Consider the following 21,170-nt stretch of genomic DNA (forward strand, 5'->3'; position numbering starts at 1 on the left):
CTGACCCTCGTTCTTCCACTACCCCCATTTCACAGTCCCTCACCTTTTACCCAACCTTTGGCCCAGTTGTGGAGGAGGTTTTAGTCCCTTGGAGACCTTTCCAAACCACTGCACAGAATTAAAACCAACCCCAAGCACTAAATTATCCATGATGTCAAAATTAACCAAACACAAGATTTCTTCAAATATTTAATCAGTCTGGATACCTCTGTCTTCCAACCCAGTTGGGTAAAACTTCTTAAGAAAGCATGAATAAGGGGTTGTCATAAAAACCGGGCTAAGATGGAGGGAAGGCTGGGGTAGGGAAGACAGATCATAACATGTATCTGAGGCCTTTTTGAAGGAACTCTACCACTTTAAAAACTCAAAATGCACAAGAAAAGGTTAAACAGTCATACAAATTTTAAGAACAATTAAAAACTTCTTTTATGCTGAACATACCAGATGTGGTTTTAAAATAGACTCTTTAAAAACCTTAGATCCTGCTGTGGTGTGTTTCCACATAGCCTTCTCTGCACACGCAAGAAGCAAACTAGCTATATCCAGCCTTTCCCATGAGCCCATGGGGGCTTTTGCAAAGCAGCAATGCAGTAAGAGCTGGAGGAAGGAGCAGAAGAGGCGAGAGCAGGCTGATCAGTCTTTGAACACAGACTCAAACCCCAGCAAACCTAATCTGTTGTCTTTGAAAAAAGATGGAAATAAATGGAAGGCCTTGAAGAGTCACTGGCAACCTCACCTCGGGGAGCCAAGGAGAATACTTTTGGATAACTGCATCGTGGGAACTGGGGGCAGGGTGTCCTTCAGAGTGACAATCGGCAATAGTACAGGTAGGGGTCAGGACACTGGGCTGATGCCCCAGGGAGATGTTCAGCAGGAAAGGTGCAATGTCCGTCTTGCTCTCATTCTTGCTGGTTTCCTCCTCCTATCCTTTGGTGCTAGTGAAAGGCAGTGTCAGAGGCCTTAGCCAGAGGCTCAGAACGGGTACTGTGACACATATATCCGCAGTCGGATCACGGAGCTGCCTCTGAAGTTGATGACAGTGTTGACAGTGATCATCTCCAAGTCCAGCTGGATGTCCCGAGGCCCTTTGATGGGGCGTGTCATCACCAGGGTGGCACTGATAGGCCCTGTTTGCTGTGGACAGAACGGGGGTGGGGGCACTAGTTAGAAAAGATATGGTGTTAACAAAAGGGATGGCTAGGGTACAGCAGCCTGAGCCAGAATGCTCAGTCTAGCCTACTTCGGTGTCACCATGACCATGGTGACATCCATGCTCCTCAGTGGTGCTAAGCTCTTTCCCATCTTTGCCCATTCTTTACCTGAAAGGTCATTTCCTAAGGCAAGCCTCCTCTGATTCCCTAGTCTAAGTCAGACCCCACCCCCACCCCTGCAGGCCCTTAACTTTGCACATGAGAGAAAGGATGTATTACTGTATATAATTGTATGTGCTACTGCCTTGGTCCACGTCTGCTGTCAAGTTCCCTGCTAGACAGTGCAAACATCCCTGACACAGCATGGTACCATTGTTTAGAAAATGTCTTCCATATCTGTGGGTTCTACATCCTGAGATTCAACCAAATACAGATTTTAAATATTCAGGAAAAAAAAATCCTGTACCTTTACTGAGTATGTACAGACACTTTCCTTGTCAGTGTTCCCTAAGCGAAACAGTCTAACAACTACTTGCATAGCAATAACATTAGTAATTTCCAAACAAATGACATCAAAAATCACCTGAGCTACTAAAATGACACTGATGATGATGATAAATAATTCCAAGAGCCATTTCAGAATTTTCTAGTTATTGTGGAAGTTTAAATGAGACTAGTCCCCAAAGGCTCATATATTTGAATGCTTGGTCCTCAGTTGGTGGAACTGTCTGGGAAGGATTAGCAGGTGTGGCCTCGTTGGAGGAGGTGTGTCGCTGGGAGTGGGCTTGGAGAGTTCAAAAGCCACTCTGTTCCCAGTTAGCTCTCTCTTCCTCATATTTGTGGATCAAGATGTGAGTTCTCGCCAGGCGGTGGTGGCGCACGCCTTTAATCCCAGCACTCGGGAGGCAGAGCCAGGCGGATCTCTGTGAGTTCGAGGCCAGCCTGGGCTACCAAGTGAGTTCCAGGAAAGGCACAAAGCTACACAGAGAAACCCTGTCTCGAAAAACCAAAAAAAAAAAAAAAAGATGTGAGTTCTCAGCTACTGCTCCAGCATCGTGCTTGCCTGCCTGCTGTCATGCTCACCACTATGATCGTCATGTACTCTATCTGCAACTGTGAGCCCCAAATTAAATACTTTTTTAATAAGTTGTCTTGGTTATGATGCATTATCCCAGCAATTAAAAAGAAAAACTAAGACAAGAACATTTTTAGGAAAAGTGAAATCTGTTAAAAGCAAACCTCTGGGCACTCCATAGTCTCCTCCAAAGTCACCCTTCTGTGACTCTATCAATGAGATCCTATTGAAGTCATGTGAACTTTTCTCTAGCACAGAACCTTCCTAGGACTTCCAAAGTGGCACCCAAGAGAGGGTGCTAGTATCAATTCGGTGCCAAGTGGGGGCATGCTCCCGTTCTCTTTTATATATGTCTACTTATTCAGTTCTCATAAAACCCTCAAGGGCCTTGCATTAGCAGCATCAGTGTCTACAGATACAGTCAGAAATGTCGACTCCTAGGCTCCACCCAAGCTCTATTGAGCCAGAATCTGTAGCTTAACAGGGTCCCAGGTGATTGATGGACACACGAACAGTTGAAAGGTGCTGATATAAAAGCACCAGATCCTGGGTATTGGGAGATAGCTGCCCTTACATAATGACTATCTTAAAGATATGTCTCATTAATCCATTCTGGAAACAAGCAAACTGGGGCCTACTGGGTTAAATAATTGCTTGGGGTCATCCAGGGGTAGAGCTAGGGACTTTCATTTGGATTTTCTGCCTGGGTGCAAACCTCAGCCCCTCTTTTCATTATTCAACAATTATCAGAAGAGACTATGGGCTTTGAATGTTCTCCCTAGTGATGCCCTAAATAGAAGTTCCCAGGGCCAGTGAAACACACAGATACAGGATATCTGCAGAGGAAATTGCACAGGAGAGAATATGGATAGACTGGAAAATAACTTCCCAGAAGCTACAGTACCCAGAAAAATAAAAGGAACAGCCTCCACGAAATCAAGGAACTTGGTCCGGATAAAGTCATACCAGGCATTTACTTTGCCTCCATAAAGGGAAGGCTCCCCATAAAGTTTGGCACCTCCTCTAAGAATGGCCACTGGTATGACAGAGGTGAGGCTGGCAGACAGGTATGGGCTAAGCATTAGACCTGCCTTGTCCATCAGGCTATCAGCAATTACAGCCATGCAATTTCCTCCTGGCACTGTCTCTCTGTATTCGAGTCAGCACCCACCTAATTGGTACCTCCGTGTGCAGAGGATCTCTCAGACTTCCTTCTCGGCCCTTTCAAAACACCAGTGCCCAGGGCCAGGACTTCAGCAGGGACAGCCATGCAGGGAAATGGCCACAGTATCGACATATTCATTCATTTTGTCCATTTGCTTAAACAAAGGCTCAGGGTGTTAAGGACCTTAACCTGTAGGTGGCTGTGAGGAGAGCAATTTGCAGAGATGCATGTCTGAATGGGGAGTGGAGCAAAGAGAAGCTGCGAGGCTATTCTTTTGAGCAATGTCTTAAATGTCTTAGGTAGTGCTAGACCCTCTCATCTAGAAGCAACCTTGGAAGTCATTGAGTTCAGATTCTGGTAGGGCCAGAGCCTCTGAAACCTGATAAAGGTTTGCCCACAGCACCTGGGAGTACTCAAGTGCCAGTCAGGACTCAAGACAGCCAAATTCATCTTTTCAGGCATTACTGAAATACCTACCCTAAGAATACTGGTCATTAGTAGTTTTGGTAACTACTGATTCAAAACAACAGTGATAAGGCTGGGGACATATCTCAGAGATGGAACACTTGCCTAGTATGTATGAGGCTGTGGATTTGATCCCTAAGATTTTACATACCCCAAAATGATGATCATGAGGCAAGGCATTCGGCTATAACTTTAGCCCATTTCTTATTTATCTCTGTAAACAGGTTAAGGGTTATGACCGTTACGAACCATAAGGTCTTAAGACTAGAACAATACTAGAAGATCTGACTCTAAAAGGCTTGTTTTCAATCACTCGGTTCTCTGTCTCTCCATTTCCAAATTGCATAGCATGTATTTGGCTTTATTAGTTGGTCCCCCATGTCTACCTCAGAGTGTGTGCTTGGGCAGAAGCCATATCCTGTTGGTGTCTGAATTCAGTGCCCAGCTCAAATCTGCATGATGGTACAGGAAGGATGCAGGTGGATGACTTAGGAAAGCTGGCAGAATTGGCCCAAAGGAAAATGAGCTACACACAGTCCACCTGATCCCTCTCACCATATACTACACGTAATTTGTCACAGTCTAAACTCTATGATTCTTCTCTTTTTTTCTAGCTCTAACTGTGCCTCCAAGCCCCCTGATAAAAGCCAGTCCAGGCTTCTGTGCAGGGCTCCACTCTAGACAGACTGCTCCCAGGGTTTGTGAAAGGGCTATGCCTGTGCAGATGCATATGCATGCATACCTAAGTATGTAACTTGTAAAATGTGTAATGTGTGTTTGCATGCACCTATGAGCAAGTATATATATATATATGTTTGCATGTGGATGTAGATGTGCATGTGTGATTGGCTGAGACTGTGCTGCTCCCAAGTGCTTCTAACAAAAACCAATGAACCTCAGTATAGGAGAACCTGAATGGCCACATGATGCTCCAACCCCCTGGGTAGCATTCCCAACTTTTTCAAGGCCTGGAAGGTCGTGGCAGTGGCAACAGCAGTGTCTATATAATAATTATATACAGATTGAATGCTTTCTATTGCTACACGATGCTCTTTTGAGACCCTAACACCAGGGGCAGGCAGAAACCTGACATTGAAAGAGACTGGAGGTTGTGGCTTCCATGTAAGTCATCAGGGACTTTGGTGAAAGAGAAAGGGACAGTAGGATAGTAGTCAGGGAATGTCCCTCGAGTCTTACAGAAGCAGGCTGAGATGTCACCTGGGAGTGCACAGGTTTGAGGCAACAGGGAAGAGAATGGGCACAGTGCTTGACAGTTTCACACCCTTCAGCCCTGTACATTTGACAAAAAGTCCTTCCGTGCTCCAGATGCTGTGCTAAGTGAATGACTTCAGCTAATCCAAAAGTCAACGTTAGGATCTTTTCTAGAGATTAGGGAGTTGAGACTGACAACATGCCCAAGATCACAGGGCTGGGAGAAACTGGAGACCACCGAGGCACAGTACTCAGCCCGGCCCATAATAAACATCAGTGAGTGGCCCCTGGGGAGGGTCCTCTGTTCTGGTCTCAGGTGCAGTCTTGGGGACTTTGGCTATCTCCTCCATCCTTTAGTTTCTTTGGTCATTTTTATGACAGGCCTATGTCCCTTTGTCCCTTCTATGTCTCTTCTGAATAAAAATGATAAAGCTTGCAGGTCTTCCTTAGCTTTCTCAGAGAGACACAAGCTACATGCCACTTTGAGCTCAGTGTCCTGTGTTCCTTAGCTGCTGTGACAGTCTGAGCCCAGAGGAAGTTCTAAGAAATAGGGTCTCCCTCCTGTCCACTCCATCAACAGGACAAAAGTCTTTTTCCACATCCCTGGGTACCTCTCAGGCTGACCACCTGACTGTGGGACCTGGGGGATTTGACTGGGTGGTGTTTAGTGGACTGAATTGTTGCCTAGACAAAATGGCCTCTACAGAACTCCTGTCCTGCTTAGGGCTGAAGGGAAACTCAGGCAGGAAGAATCAATGATGGAGTCTTAAATCCCTAAAGGGGAGAGCCATCTTTTTACTCCGTAACTGGGATACCTGTGTCTCCAGATGAAGGATACTGGTGGCTGGGCAGTAATTGAGAGAACAGTCAGTCCACCAAGACTTGGCAAAGGCAAGTTTCTGACAGACACCAGTGCTTATGAGCTCACGAATGATACACAAACACACACACACACACACACACACACACACACACACACACACACACACACACACCACTCCATCTTTTTCATCTTTCGGAAGGTCCTCTCACTTCTCATGCCAGCTTCTTTCCAAGCCTTTGATCCTTCTGCTTTGGTCTAAGCCAGCTCTAAACCAGTTCCACAAGTCAGGTAGTCACACATGACCTGATTCTGTGAGGATATCACTGACAGTGGATAATGTTAGTGAGAATAGTCCTGAGATTGATAGCCCCAGAGGCAAGGGCTGAAAGATTCTGTCAAGGGGTTGGGGAAGGGCATGAAGTACAGAAATACAGCTCTGTCACAAGCCCTTGCATAGGTCTTGGGTCAAGGAGGGTAAGATGCCCATTGGCCCATCCTTCTGAGTATAACTCCCTATGGTGACTCTACAGGGTCACATACAGGCTCCTGGGTTCAGTGGGCCAAATTGTGACACTAAAGACAGCTAGGTCACAATCCTGACAAAGTGTAAGTATTATAAAAAAAAAAAAATAAAGGGGGGATGAGGATGAGATTAAGGTCTGAACCCAGGGAAATGTGTGTTCCTAAGTCAAATCACAAGAGTCTCCGTATGAGCATGGCAGAGGGCACTCCACCATATGCAGAAGAGGAGGCAAGAAGGAAATGCGTAAGTGATACTGGAGTGATGTGGCTATAGTCAGGATGTGTCAACATGACACAAGCAAGCATCACTTGAGAGGAAGGAGCCTCAGTTGAAAAGATGCCTCCATAATATTGGGCTGTAGGCAAGTCTGTAGAGCATTTTCTTAATTGGTAATTTATGGGGAAGGACCAAACCCCATAATGGGTGGTGCCAACCCTGGGCTGGTGGTCCTGAGTTCTATAAGAAAGCAGGATGAGTGAGCCATTAGGCGCAAGCCAGTAAGCAGCACCCCTTTATGGCCTCTGCATCAGCTCCTGCCTTTAGGCTCCTACCCTGTTTTGAGTTCCTGCCATGACTTCCTTCAGTGATGGACTATGATACGGAAGTGTAAGCTGAATAAACCCTTTCCTCCCCAACTCACTTTGGTCATGGTGTTTCATCTCAGCAACAGAAACCCTAACTAAAACACAGGACATGTGGCAACCACCAGAAGCTGGAAGACATAGGAAATGCTTCTCCTCTAGACTTGGGACAGCCCTACAATGCTTTGGTGTGGATGCAGACAAATAATTTCAGATACTGTGAAGAAATAGATTTCTGTTGTCTTAAGTCACCAGGTTTGTGGTCAATTGCTACAACAGCCACAGAACGGAATATCTTGGGCCCTTCTGGTTGCTGTGTGTGTGCATATGTTTGTATGTGTGTATGGATTCATGTACATGTAGGTGTTGTGCATATGTGTATACATGCATGTAAAAATCAGGGGTCAACATCAAGTGTCTTTCTCTTTTTCAGTTGCTTTTTTTTTTTTTTTTTTTTTGAGACAAGATCTCACTATAACCCTGGCTGGCCTGGAACTTGCTATATAGACCAGGCTAGCCTGAACTCACAGAGATTCACCTGTCTCTGTCTCTACTATGATGAGTTCTGGGATTAAAGATATTTGCCACCAAGCCTCGTTCTACTTCTTTTTTGAGATAGGGTCTCTCACTGGGCTAGAAGTTCATCAATTCAGCTAGGCTAGCTGGCCTGGAAGTCCCAGGGATCCTCCTGTCTCCACCTCCCAGAACTGGGATCTTAGGCACACATTGTTCTGGTTCACCATTGAAACAGGTCATCTACAGATGAAGCTCTAGAATCTTCCCCCTGGACAAGTGCCTACATACATGATACAATATGACAAAGATGGTTCTAGTCCAGTGGTCCGTAAGGAGGTATGTCACTCCAGGGACTGAAGAGATGAGAAGCTCAGTCATATACATGGCATGGTACCAAAGGTATGTACACACCATGGTACTAAACATATATACATAGCATGGTATTGGAAGTACATAATTTACTTTAAAATGTAAGCACATTTTAGGACGTGTACTATAATACTTTCCACTGGTGTGACTAAGTCAATCAAACTTTCTAGTGTTCTATATCTGAACTATTCCATGTCATAGCTATAGGTGCTTAAACATGTGTTGAATGCCAGGAAAGGGATTCTTATTTTATTTTAATTAGTTTAGAAGTGCCAGTGCCTACTGTGTAGGCAAAGCCAGTAGAGTCCATATCTGAGAACTATTCTTTTCTCCTTCTTCCTCTTCCTCTTCCTTTTCTTCTCCTCCTCCTCCTCCTCCTCCTCCTCCTCCTCCTCCTCCACCTCCTCCTCCACCTCCTCCTTTTCCTTCTTCTTTTTAGCTAGCATGTAAGTACTACAAGAGTGAGAGTTTGGGGTGTTATCTTTGTTTGTTTGTTTGGCTGGTTGGTTTTGTTTTTTTGAGACAGTTTCCCTGTATAACAGTCCTGGTTGTCCTGGAACTTGCTCTATAGACCAGGCTGTCCTTGAACTCAGCTTCTGTCTCTTAAGTGCTGAGATTAAAGGTATGCACCATCATGCCTAGCTGGGGTGGTTTTTGTTGGTGGTGGTGGTTTTTAAATGCTGTATTCTCAGCTTCTAAACATGCATAGTATGTATATAATATACTTGTCAAGTTAGTAAATGAATGAATGTGTAAGCAAAGGTGTGGAGTCTCTTCCATAGTTTTACACTAAGACAGTGTCATGGCCTAACTTCTCATTTCACAGAGGAGGCTCCTGAGACACATGAAGGAAAAGCACCTTTCACAAGACCATGCAGAAAGTGGTAGAAGAGACACCTTGAACCCTGAACTCCTATCGCTTTTCTGCTTTCCACACTTGCCTCTCTGGTCTATATCCTTACCCTGAAACATGATTGTAGACTATACCACACAAGGCTGTTATTGAAGACAGAAACCACTAGGCAGCGAGTGACAGAGGAAGAAGGTAGAGAGTAATAGAATGAAGACACCATGGACCTCTGGCCTTGATATGCATACACACACACACACACACACACACACACACACACACACACACACACACACACACCACAAACAAAATGAGAGTGGCCTTTGCTAAAGATGGCAGACATTGTTAAAGATGGTGGCCATTGTTAAAGATGGCAGGCATGGCTCACACTCCCTCTTACCCGCATGTAGAACTCTCGACCCTCATTGCCAGATTTGATCTGGAAAATATAATAGGCGCCGGGATAGCGGGTTGTTGCTTGCATCTGGAAGATGTCAGCAGGAACAGAGCGTCCTGACACTACATCCATGTCCCGAAACAAGATGGTGAAGGGCTGGTCTCTGCAGCCAGTATTCTCAGCAGGACACATACAGCGGCTGGTAGGAGAGAAATCATGTGAGTGCTCAGGGAATCCTTTTCAGGCATTAGCTGTGCCTACTCCCTCACTTTAAAACCCTGGAAACAAAGCCATGTCATTCTTACCACCCAGTGGAGCAACTGGGGAGCATCTCCACTCCTAGTTCTCAGCTGAGGGCTCTCTAGAATGCAGATGAGATAGATCTGTCTCCTAGACAGTAGCCTTCCCTGGCATCAGATATTCTGGCTACTAAAGGATTTCATTGGACCTCTGGTCATCAGAACACTGGGACACTCTCCAGTGCACTTCACATGTGTCATGGATTTAGACATGTGCTGATGGCCATATAGTCCTCGCTTCCCAATCAAGGACACTCATTAAGAATATTTAAAGTAGAGGCTGGAGAGATGCCTCAGCAGTTAAGAGCACTGGTTGCTCTTCTAGAGAACCCAGGTTCAATTCCCAACACCCTCATGGCAGTGCACAACTATCTGTACTCTACTCCCAGACATGGCAGCTCACAACTGTCTGTAACTTCACTCCCAGGGTGATCTGATGTTGTCTTCTGGCTTCTTCAGGCACCAAGCAGACATATGGTGGACAGACACACATTCAGGCAAAATACCCATACTCATTTAAAAACTTTTAAGAATATTTAAAAATGAAAATTATATTAGACAGATGGTTCTCAAGGGTCCTTCACACTCTCTATTACACTCAGCCCAGTATGTGTGGACTATAATTGAATCTTTTTATCCAATCTACAAGAGCTTAGAACTCACTGGACACTTTAGAAATTCAATATTAAGTAACACCATGACCTCAAGCTATTTACCTTCCAGTAGGAAAAATACAAATATTTAAACACAAATATTTCTAATGTGGAACAGATAGTTTCAAACCCTAGGAATAACATAACCTAACAGAACCATCAGCATCTGTTGCCAAAGAATGCCTGCTGGAGACTCCTGCTGGCTTACCCATCTCTCCTCTCATCCTTCCTCCAGTCCCCTTACTGAGCAGAGTTCACAGGAGGAGGCACATGTAAAGAGGCTTCTGGACTTAGGATTTAGTTTGGAATTGGAACTGACAGTTTTTGCAAGTAGAAGGGATGTTAGGGAACAATGACCTAAAATCAACAATGTTGACACCTCAGTGCTGGCCACTGGGTCAGGTGTCTCCTTCTCTCACTGGGACCTCGGCAATGGTCTCCTAACAGACTGCCCTTTGTCAAACTAAGTCAGACTACATCTATCCCCTGCACACTCTTCAGTGGCCCTTCAGTGATGCTTGAATGAAAACTAACACAAGTTTTAGCCTCTGTGGGCCTCTATAAGCCTGCTGGGTCTGCCTACCCCACTTCCAACCGCTCTAAAGCTTCTTCAGGCCACTGTTTTTCACACCTCCCTATGCTACAGGAGCTCAACTTCTTGTATTCCTCGTAGGCTTAAAGGCCACCCTTGCCTTAGCTGCCTGTGTACATGCTGTTCCCTTTGCTCTTCCAGTCTCTGTTCAGTTAAGGTCAACTCAACTTCCGGCCCTATCCAAAGGTCATTTTCTCAGTGGCCTTTAGATTCCTGGAACAGGTTCAATCTCCTCTTTCTTCTACAAACCCCTTACTCAGTCTATCATTATGTATCCACTCTTATACCAATTTGTTTAATGTCTTTCTAGACTTTTAGTAGGTCTCAGGTAGTCCATATATCTAGAAAGGAGCTCAGGCTGGACTAGAGAAGGGTTTCTGGTGGTTAAAAACAAGCCAACATTTCTCAGGAACTTGTGGAACAGGTTTTGCCTCCCCCAAAGGAGTCCTTCCTTGTCCTCGTGATTTGCCCACTCCCTGCTGCTCATGCTTTCTCTCACACTTTCTCCTGCCCTTTCACTCACCCTTGCTATCACCATTATTCTCTCTCACTATCTGGCTTCCCTAGAACTGGCCATATCCAACCTGTTTCTCTTTTCTCTCTGCTCTGGACTCTTCCAGATGTCTCCGGATGTTTTCTCTCTGTTATTCACAATAAAAAAAACAGTCCCCCTAATGGAGCAGTTGTGGCGGCAGTTTCTTTATCATACCTGCTCCCATACAAGCTTAAGCTCCGCAAGAACAAAGCCACAACACCTAGCCCAGAACAGGGGCACCACTAACAGTTAACAAGCGAAAGACTACAAAGAATCATCAAAGTATCATGTTGTTAAGGCTGCATCAAAACAGCCAAGTCCAAGCAGCCCTTGTGCCAAACTGATCGCATTAAAATGTCACATGTCAGAGAGAAAATAATTGTTTCCTAAAAGAAATTTGGAAGAGGGTGTGATGGCTCCCAGCTGAAGAGGATCGTGAACAGCTGGGAGAGAGGCACCGACTGAGAAGAGATCTAAAAGATGGGCTGGGTCTAGCCACACGGAGATGGAAGAAATGCCTTCCATCTGGCAGGAAGTATGTGCACAAAAGCTGGGAGGCTGGGCCCTCTGAGTGTCGGTCAAGGTGAGAGCAAATTCTGTTCCAGCTGGCAGGAGCACAGGACACCTGAGCAGACAAGGAGCTGGAAGGGGGTGACCATCACATGGGCCTGGGGCTTTAAAGGAGGAAGTCTCCAAGCTTTTTCAGGGCAGAGACTTCACTGGTAACATCCGCTCAAGGCTGCCAGTTGGATGGGATCAGTTTCCGGCCAGACAAACCCATAGAGACCCACACATAGAGAGTAGCCTAATGCTCTGTTGGGCCACTTGGGGATTTGGAATCGGAAACTGAAAGGTCCCTGTTCTGAAGAATTACTTGGAAGCACAGCTCATAGGAACACATGACAAGAGCTCCAAAGGAACCCCCAATCTGACTTTGTCATCTTCTTTTGTCCATTTTTTTTAATCACAGCAGGAATCACATTGGTAAACCCTGAAGTCCCTTTGAGAGAAGAGTGGGATGGGTGTGGCTGACCCAGTCATTCATCCCCACTGTGAGGGTTTGCAGTTGCTAGGGGACAGGGAGTATAGCTGACTGAGGAGAGGACGGCAGATGTACAAGCATGCATGTATGCTATGTGTGCTGTATGCTGTGCATGTATGCTCTGCGTGCAGGATGAGGAACTGAGATGCACCAGCAGAGGGTGGGGGTAGGGTGGGGATAAAGGGAAAGAAAAGAGACACAGGACCCCAGGGCTAGAAAACACATCACGGTGCCGCCATCTTGTTGAGGCTACCTTCTCAACAATATTATTTGCCATTTGATGATTTAGTAATTGATCTGTCTTTAGGACTTCAGAAACTTGACTAGGGCAAGCTAGTTATCCTTAGGTATTGAGAACTTCAGAATTCTCCAGCAGCTTACCACTCACAGAGCAGTCCCTGGACTGGAAATCTTCATTTCTCCTGAGGCTTGCCAGAAGAGCAAAATCACAGCCCTCTCCCAGGTTACATTCTTGCATCTGAGCCCACATACTCTAAGATCCTCAGGGGAGGCCTGTGTGCCACATTTAAGAAATTCATCTCTGAAAGACCCCAGGTATCTAGAATGTTCATTGGTAGCAGAATCAGATTCATGAATTCTGCCTCTCTACTGGCTTTCTAGATAATCTTTGTATAGTTCTGACGTGCATTGGGGAGCAACAGAGAACACTGTACGTAGGCATAGACCCATCTGCATAAAGTAAGAAGCAGGCCAGATCTCCTGACTCCTTGGCTCGGGTAACCTCCTTTACAAGATACTGACTGTCTCTTGAGCCAGGTCCCCACCCCCTTCCACTTGCAAAGGACTAGCCTTGACTTACTTATCACCAATCAGCAGATAAGGCTCCTCACAGCGGATGGGGTCAATACATTTGAAGCCCCCTTGTAAATTGTAGCACGTCTGCAGTGGAGTGCACGTGTGGTTTCTATGCTCACATTCATTGATATCTGAAATGCAGGGTAGAGAAGAAGCATGGTGTTAGCCCTGGACTAAGGGGGGTTGGGAGTAGGCTGAGGATGAGAGGCCCTTCCATCTTACTATCCAATATGGCAGCCATTGGCTTCACACAGTTATTGGGCATTCAGAATGTGGGTAGTGAAAATTGAGATGTGTTTGCAACAGGAAATAGACACCAGATTTCTATGGTTTAGTAAAAAGAAAGAATTTATAGTACTTATCAGTGACTTTTATATTGAGTATATATTAAAACTACAAAATGTTTGGATCGGTTGCTTTAAATAAAATATAGCATTAAAAGTAACTTCATCTGTTTGTCTTTATTATTTTTAATGTAGCTACTAGATGAGTTAAGTTAGATGGCTCATGTTCATAGTAATTCACATGACATTTCTAATGCCCAGTACCATCATGGATAATTATTAATAAAATTAATAATGAGGCAGTCATTCTGCAAGACCCTGGTAGCTATAGCGTAGGGCTACCAATCTGGAGAAGACTTGGCCTTTTCATATTCAGGGTCTGGACCCTGTGAGGGACCTAGCAGTCAGTCCCCCAGAATTCAATCTCTAGGAAGTCATAGAAGGCCAGCAGGGCAAGCTGGCCTCAAGGAAACAAGAGAAAGCCAACACTGATGCGTTAGTGGGGCCTAGCTACAAGAAGCCTTGGTTAGGCCTGAAATAATCATTCTTGGGGTTGCAGAGGTCTATCTGCCTGGAATGACAGAAAGCAGCTCTCAGAAAGTGCCATCTACCACTCCAGGGTTCATTGTAGACATGTAAGTAGCCCATGTCCTGGCCAAAGGACTGGTTGCAGGAGAGAGGAGGGAGCTACCCACTCAGACGCCTTGCCCATAGCTGCCAGGCCCCACCACACCCAACGCTGACATCTTCATAAGTTACAAGAGCCCACAGGAGGAGACACATAGATGACCATCAGAGTCAGCCCCATCCAGCCCCTCTGGATAGTCTTACCCTGGCAGCTTCGGTTGTCATCCAACAGGACGTAGCCTAGAGGGCACGAGCAGAAGTATGAGCCTGGCTGGTTCACACACTCATGTTGACAGAGGAACTCGGAGAAGCTGCACTCATCCATATCTGAGAGTGACAAGATAGAGCTGGTGTTTATTTTCATAGACTGTCTCCAACGCCCACTCTTTCCCAAGAGAGACAATGACTTCAAGGCTATGAGGTTGCCAATTTACTTCTTGATCACCTTTGCTGGTGGTGAGCTTACTGCCTGTGAGGACAACCACTGATACATGGATAGCTCTACTAGGGTGGCAGGAAGCAAGGCAGGCACAATGTCTCTGGTGGCCTGACTGCCTCAGATGTTCCCTGGGACAAGAGATACAGAAGTCTTCAGAGAGCCTGGAACCATCCTGCAGAAGATGACCGGGAGTGGCATTGTCCCAGCCAGCGATGCTACCATTAGTCTGCATAGACCTTGGCAGCTGACACAGGAGCAGGCGTTCCAGAAAAGCCAACTCTTCATCACACACAGAATTTGGCAATGCAGGCCCCATTTGCGCCTCACTCGACAGGCATGCCAAAGAAAACATGTTTTTCTTGCATTTGTTGTTTCCCGAAAATCGCTTTCACTGGTTTCCCCATGTGACATGTCCTCGGATTACTCTGTAACTCACAGACCACTGGTGGCTCAGATCACCCAGAGAGAGTGTTGGCATGAAGGAGGCTGCTGCTTTGTCTTTGGAGAATCCACATGTCACATGGCCAATGCTTCCTGTGTCCAAGAAGGGAACCTCTCCCCATCTTTCTGAGTTGTCTCCCAGCCATGGGTGAAGGGTCAGTGGACTTATGATATGATCCCCTAACCGGAGTTAGCATACTCCAGTATTATCCAATCCTCCACCAGCTTTGCAGAGAAATCTGGGGACTCTGGCCACAGCCTATCATAGCATAATGCCATCATTTGCTTCTGTGTAGTTGGCAGTTCCATTAATTCCTTTACTTGGTGTTAGTAGTGGTGTCTATCGATTCCCAAGGACTCCTTTGTGTCAACACCCATGTTAAAGACTCAACCTGTCTCATCATATTTAATCCCCACCTCTACCCTGAGAAGGTGCTGTGACTATCTGGGTATAAATACATAAATAGATAGATAGATAGATAGATAGATAGATAGATAGATAGATAGATGGGGCTCACAGGGCTTAGGAAACTAGACCAAGTTCATAGATCAAATGATTACATATAAAATCATAGATCTGAACGTGGCCTCTCAATATGACTCCGGTAAGCATGATGAGGTAACATCCTGTTCAGGACCTAATATCATCAGATCTGGGAGTGCCAGTGTGGGAGAAATACATCAGCGTAGTTCCAGTGAATGGGAGGGAAAACCCACCCCTCCTTCTACTGGGTGAAGGAGGGTCACCAACCCACTACACTCTGGTTTGTTTTAGCATCTGCAATTCCAAAATCACAGAAAGTTTTTGTGTGGTCCTCCCCTCCCCATAAAGGGCTGTGGCTCCACCCTTCACTGAAATAGAAGCCAGGTGTTGGGCAGGGAGCACGCCTTAGGCCATTTTCATTCTTCCTTGTTAAAACCCCATTTCATTTCTAGAATCAGCGTGACTTAGTAAATCCCTAGAGGACATGAGGACAAGACTTGAGAGGGTCTAGTGCTGCAAAGAGGGCCTACCCCAGCTTTGAGAACCAAATAAGGATAAAAGTGCTCCAGTATCTAGGGAAAGTGCAGGAAACAAATTCCTGAGGCCACTTCTAGCCTTCTACAAGGCCTGCTGGAGCCAGGACTCCCAGTAAAGATAGTAGAAGGTGGTAACCAGTGACCATGTGGGAAATGAGAGTCATTTAGAGTCAAGTGAGAAAATCTTGCCAAACTAGAAAGGATTTGAGCTCCTCATGAAGCCCAAAGTCCTTAATACTTAGAGAAGATTCATTATGTGGTCACGCCATTGAGGAACACCAATTTGTCTAGTCCTTATGACCACTCCATGAAGACAGTTATCCATCAGTGAGGAAACTGAGCACCCTGGCCAAGAAAAGCAGGGACTAACAGAGGCTTTGAACCCAGCCCCCACCTGGCTCCAGAGTCCCTACCTCAGTGCCCTGACTGTGATCAATAAATGTCTATGGGACTGCAGGTAATTCTGGGAAAAGTACTAATTCCATCCCGTAATGCAAAGCTTTCCACACTTCTCAGTTCTTTGGCCCAGATTCCTAAGGAATGTCATGAGGGGAATTGAAACCTAGGAAGAAAGGTGCCTTTCATGCCTCTGAGTGGGGCTGGTATTTAACCAGGTTGAGGCTCTGGAACTGCTTGCTGTGGCTCCAAGGGCCCTGGCCCTGAAGAGAGGTGGCCATTTGTTTCTGAGAACTCTGTCCCTAAAACATTCCAGTCCCAAGGGAAGCTGGTAAACAGGTCTCATTCACAGCCTTGGTAGGTTCCTATTACAGTGAAGCCCAAGACTGGGAATCTTTCCATTCTGCTAGGTCATTTTTACACCTAAAGCACCACCTCTTTTCATTTTGAAAATTACAAGAAACATTAATGTGGACGGAGCTAATTCACAACTGCAGAGGAGGTTAAAACTGGTGGGATGGCTTTACTTTAATAAAACATTTACAAAGAACAAAGAGACAGAGACAGAGAGACAGAGACATACAGGTGAGCCCATAGCTCTATGTTGTATGAGAGGCCATAGACTAAATATAAATAAATAAAATGTGTTGCTTAGTTTCAATAAGTTCTTACTTTCATAACAGTTTTTTTTTTAACTATCTAGGAATTTAACACTCTTGGGGGAAAAAGAGGAGGTTAATAAGATAATTACAACAGACTCAAGAAACTAGACTGAGCAGAGAATGAGAGCAATTGGGGCTTGGATGGAATTTGTTTAAAAAAAATGTCAACTAAACCACACCTATGTTCTTGAAACACATGGCTAAGATATCACTCCCTCAATAGTCACGCTTCTACTTACTGATTCAAGACCTGTTTACTGCGTGCTCACTGTGTGCCAGGTCTAGAGCTGGGCTGTGCTTATTTGATGACATTCCCAAAGTACACAAAGTATATGCACTTATATGTATGATTTATTTACTCAATGTCCTCCTCATCTAGTGGCAAAAGATTATACCGAGATCACTGTCCTCTATAAATATTATCTATACCATTTTCAGGTCTTGGGTCGGTGCTGGGAAAGGACAGATAACTCTCAGACCAACAGGCAAAACTGGGTGAGTTCTCCCTCTCCCCAGCTCTATCTCAGATCCAGAGAGAAGCCCTGAGTTTGCATTAAAGATCAGATGACCAGGAAGGTAAGACTGAACTCCACATCTCAGGAAGTGACTCATCTTTGTTCTGTGTGGTTATGTTCCCATGACACTGGAAAATATCTCTAACTAGACACACAACCAGGACAGGAGAGGAAACACCTGGGATGAATCCCTTGCCCCAGCCCCGGCTCTCTGAACAGGTGGACAGCTCCAATGCCAAGCTCATTACCACTGCAATGAATGCCATCTTCCTCAAGTTCATATCCTGGGTCACAACGACAGATGAAAGAGCCATAGGTGTTGACACAGGTTTGAACGCAGGGGTTCTCAGTTTCACATTCATTCACATCTGTACAAAACCAAAGCACATCACTATTAGCATGACAGAAAAAAAACACAAACAAGGAAACATGAATGAGCAGCAAAATCTAGTATCACCAAGAGCCCAGATTCCCAGGTACCAAGGATTCCCCAGCCAGGACCTATCAGATCATGATCTCACACTCTGTGAGACTGTGTTAACTGTCAATTTACTGACTCCAGCTGAGCCTTCAGGCACACCTGTGAGGGATTATTTCACCTCTGGTCATGCCTATGAGGGATGATGTTGAGTAAATTAACTGAAGTGAGCAGCACCATTCCCTAGACTGGATCCTGGGCTGAATAAATGGAGAAAGTGAGTGTGAACTAGCTCTCATCACTCTCTCTTCTTAACTGTGGGTGCCACGTGACTAGCTGCCTCCAGCTGTCGCTGCTGTGACAGCTTTCCCGGCATGATAGACTGTAACCTTGAACTGTGAGTCAAAATGAGCTCTTTCTCTCTCAAGTCTATCAGGGTGCTTTATCATAACCACAGGAAAAGTAACTAAGACAGTCTCCAACATGTAACCTGAAGATCTACAGCCTCCATATGCATGTCCCTTCTGGAGTAGCAAGCCACAAAGGAGATAAATGGAGCCCACACAGCACCTATGTATGCGTGAGTATACTTGCACCTCCCAGGAAGGCTGTTCTCCCAGATTCACCCACAGAATTTCCACGCAGAACCCCACTCTCCCATCTCCAATTTTCTCCTCTCTCACCCTCACTGACTTTGAAGCTTTAGATAGATAATCACGGCAATTCTGAGAATATGTTTTTTATGAATAAATAGCCTCACTGATTATTCTTGCAACAATTCTGCTTTCAGACCATTGTCCTCCATTCTGCATGTTACACGGGTAAAGGAGGGCATTATAAAGGGCACACAGAGTAACAGTGGATGCTTCCTCCTGAGTGTGGTAATGGTTTCATGTCAGTATTGACAAAATTGTGTGCCTAGAGCAGTGCACTGTACTGTGTATCAATTACACATCAGCAGAGCTATTTTGATGTTTCTGAAAATTGAGATACATGTCCCAATTCACATTCCAGCAAGGGCCTGGTTAGAGCTACAGTACAAGTCAGTAATCCCTTCATAATCCCTGGGGTTCATTCTGTACAGCTCATGGGGGGAGGGGGAGAGGGAGATCCTTCTGGCACAGGCATCAGCTGACCGTTTGCAAGAGCACCACCCCCTCAAGCTTCATATGCCCGTGGTTCAAGTTGAGAGAGATTTTCTCCACCTCACAAGTCCAGTTAAGCCTTTTTAAAGCTCTGAAAAGAGCTTTGAATGTGCTCAGAAGTAAAGGCCTTTGTGGGAAGCAGCTTCTGAGGGGCCTTGCACAGGGGAAGGCTAATCCCATGCCCACAAAGTGCCTGCTTCCTGCCAACCCTGGAGCCCTCAGAGGAAAAACAAACAAATTAGCAGCCATAGGAAGGGGCTGGTGAGATACCAGTCTGCCCTGGTGCCCATGCCCAGCACTCAGGGGAGGCTGGCATCTCTCCCTCCAGACTGGGGCAGGGCTGGGCAGGAGAATGTCCCTGGTGTACTAAACCACATACCAGTTTAGATAGGCCAATGTTGCTGCACATTAGGGCTGGCATCCTTAGTTTCTGGCCAGACACTTGCCACGTGGTGATGAATGAGCTCAATACTGTTTCCATAGCCCAAAGCTACTTTTGAAAGGACAGAAAGGGCTATATACCTTGAGCCCTCGCAGCATCTCTCTGCTAGATTTTCCAATGGGTACTTAATCCTGAAGGCAGGGACTGAGGAGACAGTTCAGTCAGCAAAGGGCTTGTTGTGTCAGTGTAACAATCTGTGTTCAGATCCCCAGCACCCATATAAAAAAACAGGCATGGTTGCATACGCACCAAGGTAGGCTGGCACAGCTTTAAACCCAGTGCTGGAGAGGTGGAGATAGGAGTCTCCCTGGGGCTTAGTGGCCAGCAGTCTGAATCCTGAGGGCAAGGTGCCCCAAGCTGACTCACTGAGCTCTTGGCCAACTCTGACACCACCAAGCCACCTGACTCTGACCAAATGGCTTCACCTCTGTGAAGTTCAACTTCTTTATCTGTGGATCAAGGCCACAAACACTCTCCTGTCTACTTCATAAGACTATTGCAGAGGTCAGTGAGGTTAACAGACATAGGCACTTTGAGGAGACATGAGGTGCTACCATTGCAAAAGCTTGACAGGACCCATCACAGCCGGTGTGACCCATGGGCCCTGCTGATGCAATATCCTGGTGGCAGGGTGCCCATGTCCAAGCTCAAGGGCTGCCTACGGACACTGTGCCAGACTCTGAGGGAAAACCTGGCCTGGCACCTCCAACCCCAGCCTTGGCCCCAAGAAATCATCATCAGCCCTAAGCCGCTTATCTCAGCAGCAAGGGAGCCAGGCGCCTGCTCCCTGTTCCAGTGGGAAGGAAGGGCTCTGTTTTATTTATTTCCTCAACCTCCTGGCCCAGCTCTGCTCTCAAACACAAACACACACACACACACACACACACACACACACACACACACACACACACACACACGAAATTACTGCTTCTTGCAAAAGGAGCCCAGTCAGGGGCTTCTTGGAACAATTAGCAGGACCAGCTTTAAAGGAGAGAGAGCCTCACAAAGAACCCAGGATCAACCCCTTGAATGCTGATGCCTTCCTGTTTATCCAGTGATTTAGATATGGTTAAACTAATGGAGACACAATATCCTCTGAATAGCTGGCCAGGAGCCTGCACGCCAGAACTTACTCAAATGGTGTGACAAGGAAATGGGCCCTGTAAAACCTGGTGGCAGACTCCAACAAAGGCTTCATTCTGTGTCTCTATCCAGATCAGCTAGGGACTGGAGGCTGGAGCCAGAGGTGGATCCCAGGCCAGATCATAACTTACATTCATTCTTCGGGTCTTAAGGCCTTCATTGACTTCCTGAGCAGAAGAAGCCTTCCAATAGGAACCACGATGGACACATAGCTTGCTTTTCTTACTGATCAGTATTAGAAACAATTGGGTGAAAACCAGAAAGTACCTTTCTTTTATTCTGCTTTTGTGGAGACTTTTGAGGAGACAGGGAAGGTAACTCACCCTTGACTGTGCTGGGCAATAGGTGCTCCTGACACAGATCAGAGGAAACACTCCCGAGAGAGATCGGGAAATGGCACAGGAAACATTCTCAGAGTGCCTATGTGTTTGTTTTGTGATTCATCAGGGTCAGGAGCTCTGAAAGCCACTCCCGCTAGCAGACACAGAATGATAGGAGGGTCACAAACCCTGAGAGTCCTTCTGATGGGTGACTATGGCTCTGCCCTCTGAAATCCTCAGAGTACTTTTTTAGC

At 45.9% G+C, this 21,170-nt stretch overlaps 1 protein-coding gene across 2 annotated transcripts in view; it reads right to left on the bottom strand.

The window, feature by feature from the left end:
- Nucleotides 1–384: 384 nt before the first annotated feature.
- Nucleotides 385–21,170, bottom strand: part of Fbln5 (fibulin 5) — a 75,337-nt gene continuing 54,551 nt past the window's right edge. For both annotated transcript variants that reach the window (XM_052738798.1, XM_052738797.1), the window contains exons 7-11: nt 17,697–17,816; nt 14,180–14,302; nt 13,069–13,195; nt 9,131–9,326; nt 385–1,134 (exon numbers count right to left, since the gene is read on the bottom strand). In XM_052738798.1, the coding sequence (XP_052594758.1) occupies nt 973–1,134; nt 9,131–9,326; nt 13,069–13,195; nt 14,180–14,302; nt 17,697–17,816 (728 nt within the window). In that variant the 3' untranslated portion in view covers nt 385–972. The remainder of the gene's footprint in view (nt 1,135–9,130; nt 9,327–13,068; nt 13,196–14,179; nt 14,303–17,696; nt 17,817–21,170) is intronic.

This window comes from Peromyscus californicus, unplaced genomic scaffold, assembly GCF_007827085.1.
Source record: "Peromyscus californicus insignis strain IS unplaced genomic scaffold, ASM782708v3 Scaffold_15__1_contigs__length_86483966, whole genome shotgun sequence".
NCBI classification, from domain to species: Eukaryota; Metazoa; Chordata; class Mammalia; order Rodentia; family Cricetidae; genus Peromyscus; species Peromyscus californicus.